General features: G+C 65.0%; 1 protein-coding gene across 2 annotated transcripts in view; it reads right to left on the bottom strand.

The window, feature by feature from the left end:
* Window positions 1–16,538, bottom strand: part of MTA1 (metastasis associated 1) — a 32,567-nt gene extending 16,029 nt beyond the window's left edge. For both annotated transcript variants that reach the window (XM_048220043.2, XM_048220044.2), the window contains exons 1-3: window positions 16,445–16,538; window positions 4,373–4,440; window positions 215–308 (exon numbers count right to left, since the gene is read on the bottom strand). In XM_048220043.2, the coding sequence (XP_048076000.1) occupies window positions 215–308; window positions 4,373–4,440; window positions 16,445–16,472 (190 nt within the window). In that variant the 5' untranslated portion in view covers window positions 16,473–16,538. The remainder of the gene's footprint in view (window positions 1–214; window positions 309–4,372; window positions 4,441–16,444) is intronic.
* Window positions 16,539–18,925: the final 2,387 nt, after the last annotated feature.

An 18,925-nucleotide genomic window follows, 5' to 3' on the forward strand; every position in this document is an offset into this window, starting at 1 on the left:
GTGAAAACCTTTCGGTCAGGTCAACAGGAGCAGCAGAGGCCTTGCCCCCCCACCCCAACATCCAGGGAACGCTCCCCAAAACTAATCTCGTGAGGAAGAAACCCCAGGGAAACGACCCTGGGCCAGGGGTCTGCAGCCCACGGCAGCACACCGCAGGGCAGCGGAGGGCCCAGGGCAGGTGGGAGCCACCCCCGGGGGAACGGCCAAGACTCACTGGCGTGCTTGTCGGCCAGGGCGATGAGGGTGCTGGAGATGTCCCGCCTGCGGTAGAAGCACACCACCTTGGCCTCCACGTTCCCGTTGGCCGTCTGCAACAGCGAGGCAGGGTCTGAGGAACACATGCCTGGACTCCCAGCTCCCAGCAGGGACAGCCCCCAGAGGGGACCTGGGGTGTGACCAGGGCTTCCCAGGAGGAAGGGGCAGGGAGGGGACGCACGGCGGACCTAAGCCCCGTCAGGGCCCCTTCCCTCCAGGTCTATCTTCCCTCCACCCCCGGTGCCATCTTGTGGACCCCAGCCCGCCGGCCCGGGTTCCCTCCCATTGGCCTCGATGTCCCTCCCCCAGGTCTTGCTTGCTCAGGGCCAGAACCTGGCAGACATCTGGCCAGCAGAAAGGACAACCATGTCCAGAGGTCGGCCGCAGCCTGCTGTGCCTTCAGCACCCCTCTGGGCCTCGTCAAGGCGGGCACAGCCCTGAGCAGACCCCGGTGCCAGGAGCCTGGATCCGCATCAGAAGAGAAGCAGCCAGGGGCACTTGGGGGCCCAGTCCAGCCAGTGTCCGCCTCTTGAGTTCAGCTCAGGTCCTGACCCCAGGGTCGTGGGGTCGAGCCCCACCTCAGGCTCCCTGCTCAGCAGGGTCTGCTCAAGATTCCGTCTCTCCCCCTTTGTCTCTGCTTGCGCACCCACCCCCCCAAATCAATCAGTCAATCGATCTTGAAAACAAGAAAGAAAGAGAAGCAGCCTGGAGGGGCTTGCAGCAAGCGCAGGGAGGGGGCTGCCACGCCCGCGCTCGAGACACTTTTAAGGACTTCTGAAGAGCCGCGCAAACAGGATGAGAATAAGACGCGGAGTCCGCTGGGGGTAAGCTTGCAGGAAGCGCGGACTCTTCTCCACTCCAGGAGCTTATGAAGCGTCTAATACCAACACAAGTCTTCCACCGCGACTCTGTCCGACTCCGCGCACTGGCATTCCTATCATTAGACAACATCGTCCTCACGACTCCACGTTTGAGTTATTTAATCCCACGAGGCCGACAATCTTTCAAGAAATCTGGGGACTTTTCACACCTGGGCACGACACAGAGGCAGGACCAGCTCTGGACCCCATGCGCTCGCACGCGCAGGGACACACACGTGCAGGGCCGCGCCCGACAGCGACAGCCCTCCATCGGGAGAACGAAGACTCTCGTGCCAAGTATGAAAACAAGGGGCAGCGAGACTGCTGGCAGGCGCCCTGTGTCGCGCACGGACACTAAACCGTTAGACACACCATTTGTCACAATGTCGGCTACAGACTCGTGGACACTTTGCATTCAAAGGCTTCATGAGGCTGCGCAAGCCACGGATCCCAGCTCACAAGGATCTCCTTCCTAGGAACGGTTCCAGAAGCCGCCTGCTGGGCTCCAGACGACAAGCACATCCGCAGGACCGCCGTCAGGGCCATGCGGGAGTCCAGGGTGAGGTCTGACACAATGGCCCCTGGGACGGGATGGGATGGGAGCCCTGTGTCCGCAGGGCACAGCCTGCGGCTCCCACTCCCAGGGCCCTGGTGGGGTCCCTGTGCCCCGGCCAGGGGAACAGGCGCTGCTTTGCACGGCCTAGCCCACGTGAGGCCTGGCTCAGGCTGGGCCCTGGAAACCCGGGACGTCCAGGACTCCCTTTCCCATGAGCTCCCCTCCTGGTGCTCCCGGGGGCCCCACCCCAGCTGCGCTCTGCAAATGTGAGAGGCTGGCAACTGTCTCCTGTCGTGAGGGCAGCATGTGGGGCTGGGGGCAGGCTCTCTGGCAGGTCCCCAGACCCTACCCGTGGGGCTACAGCCCCAAATGGTCTACCGTCTGTGCTTTGCTGTCCTCTTCTGAGACTCCCACATCCTGTGTTCCAAACCGAGGACCAATCCTCTAATTCCAGGATTCCCTGCAGGGCCTCTGCTGCCTTCTGGGCACCTGTGGCCTGGCCATCACCCCAGGCCCCTCCCCGCGCCTCCTCAGTTCCCTTGCCCCAGGTCCTGATCCTTTTCTTCCAAAACAGCCATTTCCCCCAGCGCTGTACAGACCCAGCACAATTGTGAGGAGAAACCATGACAATTACTTTGAAGGTCTGGATGGCCCAGGGTCACTTCACTAACAAGCCAGGCTTTGCAGGAGGCCTCAGGAGACCCCAAATGCAATAGGACCGCTGCTACGGGTCTGTAAGGAAGACTCCTTTTCAAACTGTTTTCCATTTACGGAAAAGGGGTGAAACATGGTGCCCCTGCCCTCCCCCCCCACCAACATGCCCCCCCCCCCAGGTGTCAGTTCTGCCCGGCCCCACCGGCCACCCGGCCCAGCTCTCAGGCCAGGGCTGGTCTCCTGAACTTCCTACTGACCGCACGATGGACTCTGGGTTTCCGGGCACACCCTCAGGTCCTCAGCTAACCCCGGGCTCTGGCTTTATTCCTGCCAACAGCTCCGGTCCTCCCTCACACCCTGGACCTGCTGCCCCACAGCGTCCCAGGCCCCTTTCTCTGCGGCACCAGCACTCCGGCTGGGCCCTTCGTTTCTCCTGCGGCCAGTTCCACCAGGTCCTTCTCTCCGTGAGCGCGGACACGGCTTCCCACGCTCAAGGCCTTCCCTGAACACCTGGCACGTCTGGGCCGTTTCTGCGGTGCCTGAGGGCCCTGTGGTCCTGTGGGCAGGGTGGCCCCACCAGGAGGGCCTGCAAACTGATCTCCTAGAAGCCCCTGCTGGAGCTGCACCTGCCAGGTGGACCTGGAGTCCACTTCTCCAGCCAGGACTGAGCCCCATGCCCCATGGGACAGCATGGGAGGTCGGTGGGGCCCGGGGGCCGAGCACATGCCCAACCCATGCCTGAAGGCCAGCACTGGCCCTCCTGCCTGGCTCAGCTGGCCCCCACTCTCTTCGTCCTCTCTGGTGCAGGGAGGGTCCGGAGGCCAACAGGACAGGTGTTCGATGGACCTCCTGCCTGGAACTCCCACTGCTGGTGGCATCTCGCACCCTGTCGGGGCCCCCCAGCCACGGACACAAGTGTCGGCTGTGGCCTCTGCTGGGTTGGGCCCCTGCTCTGTCTGTGCCTCACTGTCACCCACAGGCAGTGCGGCCTGCCCTCTCGGTATCACAGCCAGAGTGAAGGGCAGGGGCTGTGCTGGCCTGGTCAATGAGGCCACCTCCAGCCACCTGCCCGGGTCCTGAGACCCACCATCTGTGGCAACTCCAGGGGTGGCCCCTGGCTGCCCCGCCACCCTCCCCACAGCCATGGAAGGAGTCCCCAAGTCAGCACGTGCCAGCAGGTGGATGGGTGACCACGGGCTCCTGTCCAGCTGCGGATGCCGCCCACCCCTTCTCCTGCTGGCCCCAGCAGGCAGTCAGCACAAGCTCACCAGGGGCCCCACGACGTCCTGGCCACTTCCCCTTGGCCCTGCCACCTCCAGACCTGGCACCAGGCCTTCCAGGGGCGGCCGCTGCTCCAACCAGCCCAACATACCGTACCTGGGGCTGAGGCCTCACGAGCACAGGCTCCCCACCCCCACGTGGCACGTGCGGAGGCAGCTCTCGCTGAGCAGGGACAGCGGGTCAGGGCTCGGCCGCAACCGAGTCTGACCTTTGGGAGACCAGCACCCTGGCCTTCCCGCCCCATCGTGCCCAATCCCAAGGATCCCCAGCCACACTGCCACACAGCCTGAGGCCCCAAACAGCAGGTCCTCGAGGGCTGGCCTCACCGAGCAGTGAGGTCCTCCCCCGCCGGTTAAGGACAACAGCTGCTTTCCCTAAGGAGGGGCCACAGCAGCCCCTGGGACTCCGTGGACCCAGGGCCTCGGTGGCCTATGCAGGACACGCCTGCCTCTCCCCCAGCACTGCCCGGAAGGCCTCCGATCAGGAGACCAGCAGGAGAGGTGGGGAGGGTGGCCAGCGGCTCACACCTCTGGGTGGGAGAGGCTCTGCAGGCCTGGAGCGAGGGGGAGGAGGGCGCCTCGGTGAGCGGGAAAGAGGCAGCAGGTGGGCAGGGAACCCCCCAGCAGGAGGACCCCACAGGGCGTCCAACCCAGACACTTTCTGGACGCTCATGTCCAGCTGAGGGCCCTGCAGAGCACACCCGTTTACAAGGCCACAGGGACCCCACTGACCAGCTCTCCAAGGAGGGCACACGTGCACACCCTACCTTGTTGAGCTCCTCGATTCTACGGATCAGGTACGGGTTGCTGGAGGAGTTCTCGAAATAGACGTAGTCTGCAAACAGAGTAGAGAGTGTCAGCCCACAGCACTGAGCCCTGGGGACCGCGGAGTCCCGACCCCCCACATGCCCACGCCCTCAGTTCCAGGGGCCGGGAAACAGGAGGGAATGAAGGAGACGGTGCCCCCCCATACCGCTGGGGAGACGAGGTAACCAGGACGTGCTGGCGGGTGCTGGGCATGGGGCCAAGATGCAGAAACCTGTAGCAACCCCCCCAACCCAGGTCCCACACCAGCTGCCCCCAGGAGCTCCGTCCCTCCTGGGAGACACTGTGGGAGCCAGATTGCAGCTTCCCCATGGGGACAGCTTCCTAGGGGCTGCTGCTGGCCGGAAAGGCAGGCCCCCAGTCATGCAGGCTGGTGGGCAGACAACCGAGCACAGCCACCAGCAGTCCCAGAGACCACGTCAGCGTGAGGGGTGGGGCTGGGGGTGGGGGGCCTGCCGGACCCCTGCACCTCCTCGCCCTGGCCCCAGGAAGCCCTGGCAGCGGCAGAGCCCACTGGAATGGGGACGGCATCACGTGCCAGAGGGACAAGGTCCAGAGGCCCTGCCGCCACCCGTCAGGTCCCCCGGACGCCATGTCAGCACGAGCATCCCTCCGGCTCCGCAGCGGGCAGCCTGGGCTCTATCTCAGGGAGGCTGGCAGTCACCTGCGATTTCCCAAGAGGCCCACGGTGGGAGGCTGGCAAGCTCCCACAGTAAGCTCAGGCCAGCCATGAGGCCACCCAGTTGCCAGCCTTCATGTCGCAGGTCCTTCTGCGCAGCTGGGGGAGATTCAGCGCCAGGAAAGGCCAGACTGCAGCCCCCACCAGCCTGTCCCAGGAACGCCTTCCCCCGGTGCCCACACGGAAGGCCTGCGTCCCTCCCCAGGGCAGCTCTGCAGGAGATGGCCAGCAGGAGGCTTGTCTAGCTGGAACCCGGTTAGGGCCTGCAGGCAGCCAAATGCCCACACTGAGCACAGTTTCTGCCGAAGGACCTCGCCCAGCTCCATCCCCACAAGAGTTCTTAGGGGTGCTTGAGAAGTCTAAATAAGCACCTGCCTCCTGCCGGGGTCTCCCCTGCCCTGCACCCAAGGGGGCTCCCCGGCCCTGCACACGAGGGTTGTCCCCGGCCCTGCACCCGAGGGTTCTCCCCTGCCCTGCACCTGAGGGGGCTCCCCGGCCCTGCACACGAGGGCTGTCCCCGGCCCTGCACCCGAGGGCTCTCCCCGGCCCTGCACCCGAGGGGGCCCCCGGGCCCTGCACCCGAGGGGGCCCCCCGGCCCTGCACCTTAGGGCACAGCTGGGTCAGACGTGGCCGCGTCCTCACAGAGACCAACAACCCAGAGGGACCGTGGCTACGGTGCTCAAAGGGACGTGCTCATGGGTTAGCTGAAGAAAGAGAGGTCTACCGAAGGGCACCCATGACAGGCACGAGGTCGGCCTGAGGGCAGTGGGAACGCTCTGAACACACACTGTGGTGATCCCATGCAGCCCACGAAATAGAAAATTCAGCGAACACTACACTCAGAAAGCGTGAATTTTATCACACAAATTGTTGCTCAAAAAGCCATTTTTATGCACTTATATCACTCTTCAAAACTTTCCTCATAAGAAACTAAGGAACCAGTTAAACCGAAGCTGTTATTCACGTCTAAACCAGTCACGGCCCAGGAGAAGCCCCACCGCCCCCGCCGCCCGCCCGCCCGCACCCACTCTCCACCCCTCCCGGCCGGCAGTCGCAGCCCTGCGTGCAAACACGCGAACACACGCTCAAGCAAGCTGCTCGTGAAAACGACCGGTGAGTCGATGAACCTCAGGTCGGGCTGACACAGGAAAGAGCGAGAAGCTACGACTGGCGTGGGGAACGCAGGCGAGCGAGAGCTGGCGGGAAGGGACCGCGGCACGGCTCTGTGCCAGCAAGTGTGGGGGCTCCGATGAAATGGGGCGCACGCTGGACAAACGCAACCCCCCAAGCTCGCGCTCGAGAAACAGGTAACCCCGTGCCTGTTAAAGAAACCGGGCTGAGGGCGCCTGGGGGCTCAGGCGGCTGAGCGTCTGCCTCGGGCTCAGGTCCCGATGCCGTGAGTCGGTGTCTCCCTCTGCCTCTGCCCCTCCCCCCGCCGTGTGCTCTTCCTAAAATAAGTAAATAAATATGGAGAAAAAAAAAATATCGACCCATAGATTAAAAAACCTTCCACTTGCAACCAAGAAAATAAAATTAAAGGACAAAAAGGCGGCCCTCCAGGCCCGGCGGCGTCACTGGTGAACCCAGCCACCACCGAAGGGGGACGGACGCCAGGCCCACAGACACAAGGGAGTGGACGAGAAGCTGCAGCCACAGGGATCCAGCTGCGAACACAAGGTTGGTTCAACACTGGAAATCGCAGGGGCAGAATGAGGAGGGCAGCCGCGCGGCGGTCTGAGCAGATGCGGGGGAAACTCCAGCAAACGGGAAGGTAGAGGGAGCTTCGTCACAGACGCACGGGGAACCCACGGCTAACGTCACACTGGAAGCTTCCTCCCCACCAGGACACGCCAAGTCCTAGGACGAAGGAAAATAACACCCAGGCACAGCCCTGTGCGCACAGAAATCCCGAGTCCGCACGGACGCCACGGACGCTCACGAGGGTCTGGGAGCTCAGGGGACACATGCAGCACCACGCACAGCAGCAGAGCAACGTCCCTTTAACCGAAGACCCACGGTGCCGCGCGGAGAGTTGCACACACAGGACCGCCACAGGGTCGCAGGCGAGGGGTCGCGGCGGGGGCGGGGGGGGGGGGGCTTGCTCCGGGGCAGGAGGCTCCGCCCAGGACACCCTGTAGGCACTCACCCAACATTGCCACTCGCCTTCCATCAATGACATTAAAGACGAGAGTAAGTGCATACAGGGCTTTAGACCAACACCCGTCTACGCAGAAGCACTGAGAGGTTTTGGGGGGAGGACCTTTTGTGTCTCTGGGGTCCAAGGTCAGTGCTGTGCACCGTCCAGACCGACCATGACGTCCGTTAGTGCAGACGTGTGCTGTAGCCGACGCGCGTCCGATGAGAAAACCACACGGAGCGTGTGAACAACGTCATGACTGTGGCTGGCGGCCTCGGGCGAGCGCACAGGCGTCTGGTCATGCGAGGCTGACTGAGAATCACGCGCTGTCGGTGGGTCCCTGGGACAGGCCGGCCTGAAGCCTGGGCCCTGACTGTGGCCTGGACGCGGCGGGAAACAACCGTGTGGTCGAGGCAGCACCAGACGGTCACATGCGTCCGGAAGCACAGAGCCCCCCGTGTGCACGGGGTCCGCGGTGAGGCCTACATCCCTGCACGCAGGGCTTGCGCCCAGCTCTGCCTCCCGCTGTAACCGGGACTGTGTGGACACCGCAGGGCAGTGACGGTCTGAGCTTCGCGCCGTGTCCGCCGGAGCCACCACGGCCTCACCAGGTGTGAGTGTCGCTCGAGGGCAAGTTCACACGGCTCGCAGAGGACGGGTACCAAGCACACGGCAAGGACCAGCTTCCACAACCACGCAGTGACAGTGCTGGGCTCCCCAGAATGTCAACTTCTGTCCCGGATTTAAGAAATCGCAGTAAAATTACAGCCCTGCTGAGCCACTGAGCTGCAGTGGGAGTCGGGTGAAAACACTCAGCCTCGACCTGGGGTCGGAACCCACAGGCTGAGGCCAGTGAAGTCCGCGAGGTCGGAGGGAGGTCGCGCTGACCCATGGGTTCAGCGGCAGGAGAGACTCAAACGTTCCCCCAGAAGCCACCGGCCCGCAGCGCAAGGGCTCTGAGCACTCGCCTCATGCGTTTTCCGTCCCCGTCGCGCGTGCCACTCCTGTGCCGGCTGGGGGCCCCCAGAGAAACGCCCGCGCAGGACCGTCTCTGGTGGCGGCCCATGGCAGCTCCCCTCCAGAAACCACGTCTGCGCAGGCCCACCGCCACGGGCCGGCAGACCCCACTTCAGTCTGCGCGGAGCGGCCTCCCCCCAACCTGTCCAGAAACACGCTCGGCTGTGGCCAGTCCACGCACGCCGCTCGGAGCCTGCTCCCACGTGACTTCGCGCCACCCCGCATGCCGCGTGGTCTCGGGCCACCAGCTGTCCCACGCCGGCCGTGGACACGCCGCTCCGGTGGCCGCACGCAAACACCATGTGGTCACGTCAGCGCCGTACGCGGCCTCCCTGCCGAGTGATGAATGAGGGGTCAGGAGCGTGGACAGCAGCACGTTTCGGTCACCATCGTGGAGAAGCTCAGCGGCGACGAGACGCTCCGTCAGATCTTCCACGTTTCCGACCGTCATCTGCTGCGAGCTACACACACGCTGCTCTTACTGCGGCGGCCGTGCCCCGTGACACACGGTGCTTTACCAGCCGAGCCACCGACACGGTGATGCCCGCCGCGAGGGTCAAAGTGCACACCCCCCCATGTCTTCCCGCGATGGGATGTCACAGCACGGAGACCTGCGTGGTGCTCCGAGCGCGGCCGAGGCGGGACCGTGTCCGCGTGAGTCAGGGGCAGCGTGGTGACTTAAGTGGCTCGTGAATATACCAGTCAGACTGCGTCCAGAGAGAATTTACTACGGGCACGGAGACGGGAGCCGCACGGAATCTTCGTGTGCAGGACACGCCGCCACGCGGCAGGTGTCCGCTCTCCCCACACTGACCTACACGGGAGATCCGAGACCTCACAGTGGGCTAGGCAAGTGGGGCGAAAGCCAGAGAACCTGCGGGCCCGACTCGAGGCTTCCCGGGGGGACCGGCGGCAGGAACCGCAGACACCGTGGGAAACCGTGTGACAAAGGGCCAGCACGTCCGGCAGAGAGGACAGCCAAAGTTCCAACAAATGGTAACAGACCACAGGACATTCGTGAACACGCAGACCCAGAAGTGAGAGCCTCCAACTTCACCTCGCACAAAATGTAACCCGACACGGGTCAGACCCGGGGGGGGCTCCGGGGGCTCAGTCGGGGAAGCGTCTGCCTTCGGCTCAGGTCATGACCATAGGGTCCCGGGATCGAGCCCCGCGTCAGGCGCCCCGCTCAGCAGAGCCTGCGTGTCCGCCTCCCTCTGCTCCTGCCCTGCTCACGTGCACACTCGTTCTCTTACTCTAATAAATAAAATCCTAAAAAAAACCCAAACAGTAAAACACAAAACTACAAAAATTCTGAGAAAACAGGATAAAAATCATTGTGAGCTTGGATCAGGCAAACTTCCTAAATACACAAAATGCACAAATTATAAAACAGGAAAATCTGCAGAGCACACACGTGAAACCCAGAACCACGAACACGCACTCACAACTCAACACTAAGAAAAGCAAATAACCCGATTTTTAACACAGGGCAAAGGCCTGTGCACACACGTGAGAAGAGGCTCAGGGCTCGTCACCAGGAAGGGCCAGCAAGGGCCCGAGGCACCGCACGCCCCGAGGCCACCGGCTGGCGCCCAGAGCAGCCCACGGTCTGCTGCTGGCCGAGTGAGACACACGCTCGCGGGCCTCCGGAGCAACCCCAGTCCTGGGTATTTTCACCCTCGGGAAACAAGAAGGGGCCCACAGCACTCGGCACAGGGGTCCACGCTGGCTTTACTCTCGCTGGCGCGCCAAGATCTCCCCGTCTTCGTGCCTCCAAAATTCCTGCTGAAACCCAACGCCCCCTCCCCCCTGCCCGTCTCAGGCACGAGCCTCTGGGAGGGGCCCGGGTCATAGGCGGAGCCCCCACGCCTGGGATTCCGGCCCTTATGAGAGGCCCCAGGATCGGCTCACCCAGGATGGCGGCCTCAGCAGACAGCCCATCTGTTGGAGCCTTGGCCTCCCAGCCTCCGGGGCGGGGAAAGTCTGTGTGCTCTCTCCAAGCCAGCCAGCCTGAGCCCAGCCCACACGTCCGCCACCACTGCCACGCGCGAGCGCGTCGGACACTCACACTCCGTGAGTGGAGCCTGACTCGGAAGGCTGCGTCCGGGGGACTCCATTTCCAGGACATTCTGCACGGCGGAGGCTGGCGGGGCCCGGGGGACGAGGAAGCCCGTGGGGCTGTGGAGACGTTCTCCAGCGCTGCGCCGTCCCCGCCAGAATCAGGGGCTGCAGCCACGAGGCACGTGCGGCACAAACCTGACCATACACAAGATCCCACACACGGCACGCTCACTGCTACCACCACCTGCGACCCTGGGGGCCGCAGGGTCAGGGTCGGCCAGCCTGATCAACACATGCCCTGGTTCCGTGCGGGTTTCTGGTTAGAGACGCCTTAGCGTCCGCGGTGGGCTCGCTCGCTCGCTCGCTCCAAGCTGCAAGCAAGTGTCCCGACCCAGGTGTGTTCCCGGGAGGCGCGTCCCAGCCTCCCCGCACAGACACGCCAGACTGGACAGCACTTTAAACAAGTTTAAAAGAAAGGACAAAAATGTGGAAAGCGCGTGAGGCCGAAAAGGACCCTTGCTCACGGTGTGGAATGAAACCAGGAGGCAGGCGTGGCTGCCTTCGGCCTTAGCTGGGACCTGCTGGTCGGGGACGTGGGTCTCAGAGCCTGGCACAGGTGCCCCGAGTCCTGACTTGGGTCACAGATCGAGGTGGGTAGTAGGCGGGGGCAGTGGTATGGTATCTCGCCCATGTGAGAACAGAGCCAGCGCGGCCGAGAGCAGCCACAGCAATGAGACTGGCCCACAGGGTCAGGGGTCACGGGCAGCCAGGCAGGGACAACAGGAGGTCTCACAAGAACACGGATAGCTCCCCTGTGCCCAGCACACCACGGGAGGGCCCTGCCGACCATCCACCTGACCATCCACCCCCATTTGTCCGAATCCCTCCAGGAGCCACTCCCGCCAGCTCTGCTGGGGACCAGAACCCCCTAGCCCCAGGCTCCCCCTTTGCTCCTCCACAGTGGGGACACCTGCAAGTCTAGCATTTTTTTCTTCTTTCAAATTTGGGGATGGAATCAAGAGAAACACACTCAGTGGCTAGTATCCCCAGCCTGGCACGGGCAGAGCTGGACACACAGCCCTGGAGCACAGGACACCAAGTGAAACCTGACTCATGTCTCTGCAGGGCCGTCTCCCAGACAGTGCACAGGGGTCCCAACACCTCTACCATCTAGACCTGGACATCCCTGCAAGCCGAGGGCCTGGCCACCCTCCTGCAGGGACCCTCCCCCGTCCTTGCCGTTGGGCCTCCCACCCACACACCCTACTGGGCTGGGGCACAAGGGGACCCGAGAGGACCCCCCCAGAATACAGTGACGGCCCTGCAAGGACAGCCAGCAGCGTGGAGCCATGTCACTGTCCCCACAGAAGTCTGGGGACCGGAGCCTGCCTGGAGGGGGAGATCCGCAGGACAGAGGGCAGAGGCCGAGGTCAACTTCGGGCAGGTGGTCGGACGGCGGAGGGCTCACAGACACTGGGCCTGAGTGGGGCAGGGGCCCCGTGTCCCTGAAGACATGCATGCTGCGGGAAGGGACGCCGCTGCCCCCATCCAGACCTCCCCCGCCACCGCCTCCCTGTTCTCTGAAGACGCTGCTGGTTCTGCTGCCTAGAGTGAAGGGTCAGTGGGAGCTGCGCACACGGTGGCCGACTGCGGGCTCTGAGGCTTCTCCTGCCCACATCACAGGCGCCCCCCTGGGAAGCCCTGCCCTGCAGAGGGTGGGGGGTCCAGCCGGGCTGGCCCTGTGCTGGGGGGCCTGCAAAGGGTTGCTGCGCAGGGGCGGGGCGGGGCGGGTTAGGAGCTGTCTGAGCCTTCCGACTGGACCTCCGCTCCGTGGAAGCCGTTTAGCAGTTTTAAGCAGCGAGACAGAGCTTAGAAGGATCATCTCCTAAGGCAGGTCACCACAGAGCCGGGGCCCAGCCTGGGGCCGCCAGGCAGCTGAGGGTCAGGGAGGGACCGCAAAGGCCCAGCTCCCACCCCCATCCCACTGATGAGGAGGAAGGAGGCCTGCTGGCCCCGAGAACCTGGACCCCGCACATGCGGAGAGCGGGCAGCATCCACGGCGCCTGGATCGGCAGTGTGGACTTGAGCACCTGGGAGCAGCCTCCAAGCCCAGCCTCCTCCACCCAGCCCCCATGAAGACGGCCCCCTGGCTCCATCCGTGCACACAGCCCTGGGGAGCCTTGGGAAAGCTGCACCCCAAGCTTGTTGCCAGATGGGCAGGGGTACAGGGAGGGACACGAGCGCCCCGGGGAAGCCGGCGCCTGCAGAAGACAGCCTTCAGAACGTGAGGTCCTGGAGAGCTGGCCCGCTGGGGTACCAAGGGCGCTCCTCCCCGGCAGCAGACGGCAGACACTCGAGGCCGCCCCTCCCTCCAGGCCTCAGGGTGCCCACCCCGCCCCGGGCGGCCAGCCCCACATCCACACCCGCAGGCACCCGGGGCCCCGCTCTGAGCTGGCGCCCCGTCCCGTAGGCTCCAGGCGTGAGGGATTCGCTTCTCTGGACCATTTACTCTAACATCCTTCATCAACAGCTGCTTCTTTATTAGTCCAAGACTTTAACGGCCAAATTCTTCTCTCCAAAGAGACACACGGGAGGCCAAGGCAGGGCAGGCTGGTCGCGGAGGGCCCACCCGAGGGACAAGACAAAGGGCTGCAGACGCAGCAGGGGCTCCTGACCGCACCCCCAACAAGTTTGGGATTTTCCGTGTGTGGACTTCTCACCTGGTCAAAGTTTAAATTACACGAAAAGCAACGGAGGAGTGTCTGACAAGAGGCCAGGGCCGCGAGAGGCACAGAACCCAAGCACGGCCGGAGCGAAACTTGCCCAGCGGCCGGGAGCCTTGGGGTGCTCCTGTCACCTTTTTTAGGTATGTTTTTAAATAGCAAATTGCTGTCCAAAAGGGTGGGTGTTAACTTGTAGCAATGAAAGAAAAAAGGGGGAACCCCAACGGAAATGTTATAGTCTGTCCAACAGTGACCGTGCTGGCAGGTGGCTCGCGGGTGCCGAAGCCTTCCTCAGCACCTCTGCGTGAAACATGCACTGGGGAGAGTCACCCCACGGCGCCCGCGGCCCACCGCCGGTCCCAGAGGCCTGCCGAGGCCTCGGGAAGACAGACCCCAGAGGAGCAGAGGTCACGGACCCTGACCCTGCCACCCACAGCCGGGCCCCGCCTTTCCACACTCGGCGCCGCCAACAGAAGGCCTCTGTCGGCAGCCAGGTCACTCCCCTGGGAAGAAGCAGGCCCTGTCCCCTCCCAGGCTGACCCGCTCCACCCAGCTGGTCAGCTGGCACAAGGCCGCCACCCGGCCTCCGCCCCGCCCAGACATCCTGGCAGGGCCTCGGAGCAGCCTGCCAGGTAAAAGGCAGGACACCCAGATGATGGGATTTCTGGTACAGGTTTTCTAGCCTAAGTACGTCCTCTGCAATATTTGGGACATACTTAGACCCAAAACTCGCTTATGTGACCGACAGTCACACCTAGCTGGCGTTCTTACTTTCCTCGCCAAATCCGGCACCTTTGGAAAAGGCTCTACTCTTAGGGTCCTGAGTGGAGATAAGAAGGTGGGGCGGGGGGCAAACTCCGGGCTGCAGTCAGCTCCAGGAGAGAGGAGCACGTGTTCTAGATGCCCCCTCCCTGAGCAAGCAGCACCGAGGGGCAGGATGCCAACCGGCCCACACCTCAGCCACCATGAGCACCAGCCCCACCAGGCCCCAGGGGTGGCGCCCCAGACACCAACCACGAGTCAACGCAGCTTTCGCTAAGGGACCCGTAGGGAGTTCTGAGTGGGAGCCTGTGGTCACACCTGGAGCTCAGAGGGGGGACCAACAGACGTGGGGCAGGCCAGGCCTCTCCTGGAGGACATGCTGTACAACAGAGATCCTTGTCCAGTGTGGGAAACTGAGGCAAGGAAGGTCTGGGGAGTGGTCAGGCCCCTGCCAAGTTCTCAGCCAGACAGGCCTAAAAGCCAAGCACCACAGCCCACACAGCAAGGGGGCCTATGGCCTGGGCGGGGGCTCTGCTCAAGCCCACTACCCCAAAAGGCGTGAGCCAGTGGAGGGTCGCCAGCCCCGCGCAGGGAAGGCGATGCCCCGGGGCCCACAGCCCGCCACCCTGCCTGGCCCCTCTCGCGTCTCCCTCCAGGGTGGGTGCCTGTGTTCTGGTGATGACGCCTTCATTTAGTCAATGAACCTCGTCGCCCAGACAGCATGTGGGGACCCGGTGTGGGCTGGGGGCCTGCAGGGCCTTGTCGCCAGTCAGTGGGAGCCGTGGGGGCCTCCCGCCAGGAGAGAGGGGTTCTGCACTGCAGAAAGGTGGATCCAAGAGAGCACGTAGAGGGGAAAAGAACGGAAGGACTGCGTACAAGACAGGGAGGAGCCCGGAGCCACAGCAGGGGGAGGGGTGCTGAGGAAGGGACTGGGGGCCACTGTGATGGAGGCAGGTGAGTCGCCCCTGGGGTCCGAGCATCTGTCAAGGTGCCTCCCTGGCAGTGTGTTGGGGAAGGGACCTCTGGGGTGACACTCCCACCTCGCCCCCAAGGTGGGAGATGAACAGCCCCTCCCTTGCAGGGCCCCTGCACCCCTTCCTGCTGCCCACATCTGTCCACCAGGGGCCTGGTGCTAAATGGGGTGGAGGTCCGCATTCCCATGACTGCCCCTGAGACAGAGAGGGTGGGGGAGGGCCTGATGGCCCGGCAGGTGCCGTGCTAACCCACTGCACAGATGAGGGCAAGCCCAAGGTCACAAGGCTGGCCCGGCTGGATAGAGATATGAGTCCCAGGATCTCGGGGGGCCAGCCAGCCAGTGAGGAGGGTAGACTAGGACAGAGATGACTTAGAGAGTTCTCACCCCCGACACACTCCGCCAGAGGGGGGCCAGTGAGTGTCTGAAGTCTCAGAGGCAGCAGATGCCAATGGATAGGGGACAGTAAGGGTACCCCACCATCCTGTGGGGATACCAAGTGAGGACTGGCCCAGGACCCCATGGAACAAAGTGCAGCAAGGCCCAGAGCTGGGGGCTTCCTAGGACCCAAAGGAAAGGAGGAAGTGGGGGAAGCCCCCCAAGGCCCCAGCCAACTCACCACCACCCCTTCCCCGCCCAGGGCTCCTTACCTCTCCCCAACCCTTGCAAAGCACCTCCTTGCTGGGCTGGGGCAACAGGAGGTCGTGAAAAGTTTGGGGGTGCAGGAGAAGTGTGGTCAGGGCAGCCGGCGGCTGCTAAGCGCTCCCTGTGGGAAGCCTGCCGGGGAAGCCCCCACGACACGCCAGGGGCTCCCGGGCTCCCAGGGAGGAACGCGGCCCCCAGCGTGGGGCTCCCCAGCCCCGCACACCCCCGCCGCCGGGAAACGTGGTCCCAGGAGGGCAGCCAGCACGTCCGAAGGCCGTGTGCCCCAGCTCAGGGGGGGTGGGGGCTCAGGCGGCCCCGGCCCCCCGCGCTCAGGTCCACCAGGACCGAAGGATGCTCCGTACCGCCCAGCGTCTCCCACACTCGTGTGCCAGGGCCCAGCAGGCCCGGCGCCGGCCCCCAACAGGTGGGTAGCGTCTCCCCCGCCTCCCTGGAGCCGGCCCGGCCTCCACCACCCGCTGGCCCCCGGTGGGGCCCGGCCCGGGGGCCGTTCCGGGCTGCGGGCCGGGGCGAGCAGGGCCGGGGCCGAGGCGGCGGCGCAGCAGGCTGCTCAGAAAAGATGGAGTGGGAAGGGGAAGGCGGCGCGGGCGGGGGTGCCGCGGGGGGGCGCCGCGGGGGGAGGAAGGATGGTCGGCGCTGGGGCGGGCCTGCGGTGGGGGAGGGGTGCAGAGGTGGAGGGAGGGGACCAGAAGTGGGCCGCGGGGGGGCCGTGCGGCCGGCGCGGCGGGCGGAGCGGGTGGGGGAGGGGATGGAGGAAAATGGGGGAAGGGGAGGGACGAGACGGGGGCCCGGGCAGGGGGGCCGGGGGCCGGGTGTTGGGGGGGCGGGGGAGGGATGGCGCGGGCCCGGGGCGGCGGTTTGGGGACGGAGGCCCGGCGGGGGCGGCGGGCGGCCTGGGGGGCCGGGGGCGGCCGTGGGGGGGCCGGGGGCCGGGGCCGGGCCCGCGGCGCATAAAGGCGGGCGGCGGGCGGCGGCGGCGGCGGCGGCGGCCTTACCTCCGACCCTGTACATGTTGGCGGCCATGTCCGGGCCGGCGGCGGCGGAGGGCCGGGCGCGCGGGGGCGCGGGGCGCGGGGCCTGGAGGCGGAGGCGCGGGGCGCGGGGCGCGGGCGCGGGCGGGGGGCGGGCGGTTTAAAGGGGCCGCCGCCGCCGCCGCCGCCGAGGCCGCCGAGGCCGCGCAGGGACCGAGGGCCGCGGCGCGGGCGGGAGAGGAAGAGGAGGAGCGGCCGCGGGCAGGGGAGGGGCCTCGGGCGCCACCGCCCACCGCGCGGCCGTTACCCGGCCGGCCCTCCCCGCGCCTCCGCGCGCCCCTGCCGGGGTGGGCCGTCCGCGCGCCCGGGCCCGGCGGCCGGCCCTGCGCGCTCCCCCGGGCGCGTCCTTCCGGGAGCCCCCCGCCGGGCCCTCCCCGCGCCTCCGCGCGCGCCTGCCAGGGTGAGCCCTCCCCGCGCGCCCCTTCCTGGGTGGGTCCTCCCACACACACCCCCCAAGGTCTTCCCTGCGCCTGGGCCTTCCTGGCGTCCCCGGTGCCCTTTCCCCGATGGGTCCTCACCCCCCCACGACCCCTCTCCCCAGGTGGGTCCTCCCCGTGCGTCCACACCTGGGTCCTGCGAGCCTCCCAGGGACCCCTTCCCGCAGTGGTTCTCATCACACCCTGCACGCTGGTCCAGAGTCCTTCCCAGGGCCTTCCGCCCCCTCGGTCCCATCTCCCTTCCCTGGGGAGGATGGCTCCTCAAGTCCCCCGTGCCCTGAAGCTCAGCTGCCCAGCCCTGACCGCATGGCCCCGTCCCACACCTCCCTTCCAGGCCTGACGCTCTCCACACAGCCCAGGGTCTTTGTCCCAGCCCTCGCTGCCCAGCCGGGTTAGCCATGCTTGCACAGTGGTGGTGCCCCCAGACACGTCCATGTGGGCTCGCTCCCCAGCTGGTGCGGCCTCCCTGAACTGTGGCCTGATGAAAAAGCCAGAGGACGCCCTCTGGGAGGCCCCGTCTGAGACCCATGAGGTTGGGGAGGAGGAAGGTGACATACCCCAGGAACAGGGAGGCTGGAAGGGCCACCTCTGTGTGGAGGTACCCGCTTCTCCTTCCCAGCCCCGGTCAGGATCCCTAGGTGTGTGTGTGTGTGTGTGTGTGTGTGTGTGCACATGTGCGTGTGTGCATGCACGCGTGTTCCTTAAGGTGCAAGGATTGTGCTTCCGCTGACCGTGTGGCGGGGCGAGACTGGTGGCCCTGGCCAGGATGAGCTTGAGGTAGAGGGGGTGGCATCCGAGAAGCAGGCCGCAGCTAGAGTTTGAAGCCACGGTTGACATAACTGCTGGGGGAGAGAAAAAGGAAGTGTCTGGGCTCCCAGGGTGCTGGTCTGAGCACTACCGTGGGTTAATGCCCTTTACGCAGGGGGGCAGGTCTGCGGCTGGAGGCCATGGTGTTGAGGGACATCCCTGTGGGGCAGGGAGGGAAGCGTTCAGGGGGCGGGCCCCCCAGCAGTGGGGGAGGCCCCCAGGGACAGACCCCATAGCTCCCTCCAGGGGACTAGGAAGGTGGGCAGGACCCCAGAGCAGGTGCTGGGGTAAAAGCCAGGGGTTCCAAGGAGGGCAGTGGGCTGCAACCACAGGCTGTCAGCAGCCTGTGTCTCCAGAAAAGGGAAAGCCCACCATGAATCGCGGGCCGCCAGCTCTCTGAGGAGGGGCCACCAAGGGAGAAGCGGTTGATGGTCCTTGGAAGGGGGAGGGGAGGAGGAGTTTAGGTACAGGGCAAGGGGTGCACAGGTTGAGGAGGCTCCCCAAATGGGGAGGTGGTGGTGGGGTGGTGTCCCCCCCCATGGACCCCCTTCCCAACACCGTGGCCCGAACCTTGAACCTCCTCATCTGGACAGTGAAGCTGCGTCCTAAAATCTCCCAATACTCAGCAAATTGACCGAAAAGTTAGAACTACCGAAAAATACCCAGGCAGCCTTTAGGCATGGAGAGAGCCCGAAACCGCATGCCTTCTGCAGTGCCCGCTTCTGCGTCCATCCCGGAAACAGGGTGGGCTTCATCCTGGGACGTGTTGCACTGCCCCAGTCTGGGAGGGAAGCCGACCGAAAGGTGGGGGCTGACTTCCTCCCTGCGATGGGGACAGAGGACAAGCATGGCTGGGGAGTGGGCAGGCAGGCATGGCATGGGCAGCAAGGCCGCTGGGGTCCAGGGTCTCAGGGAAGAAATCCAGGTCCCAAGCTGCCCCATGAAGGATAGGGATACGCCCCTCACAAAGCAGAGTAACGATTACTACGGCCTGGGACCCCGCAGAGCCTGGCTGGTCTGGCTGGGACCTGCTTGCTCCCCTTTCCAGACGAACAAGAAGAAAGGGGACATTGCACGCAGCGCCCTGCCCTGCTCCGAGGCGGTCAGCAGGTCTCAGGTGAGTTGCAAGAGAGACTTATGAATCCATACGTTTATTAGCAGCGCAGAGACCCATTCAGGAGATGGCTCCTCACGGCAGAGC

The sequence above is a fragment of the Ursus arctos genome, unplaced genomic scaffold, assembly GCF_023065955.2.
Source record: "Ursus arctos isolate Adak ecotype North America unplaced genomic scaffold, UrsArc2.0 scaffold_25, whole genome shotgun sequence".
NCBI lineage: Eukaryota > Metazoa > Chordata > Mammalia > Carnivora > Ursidae > Ursus > Ursus arctos.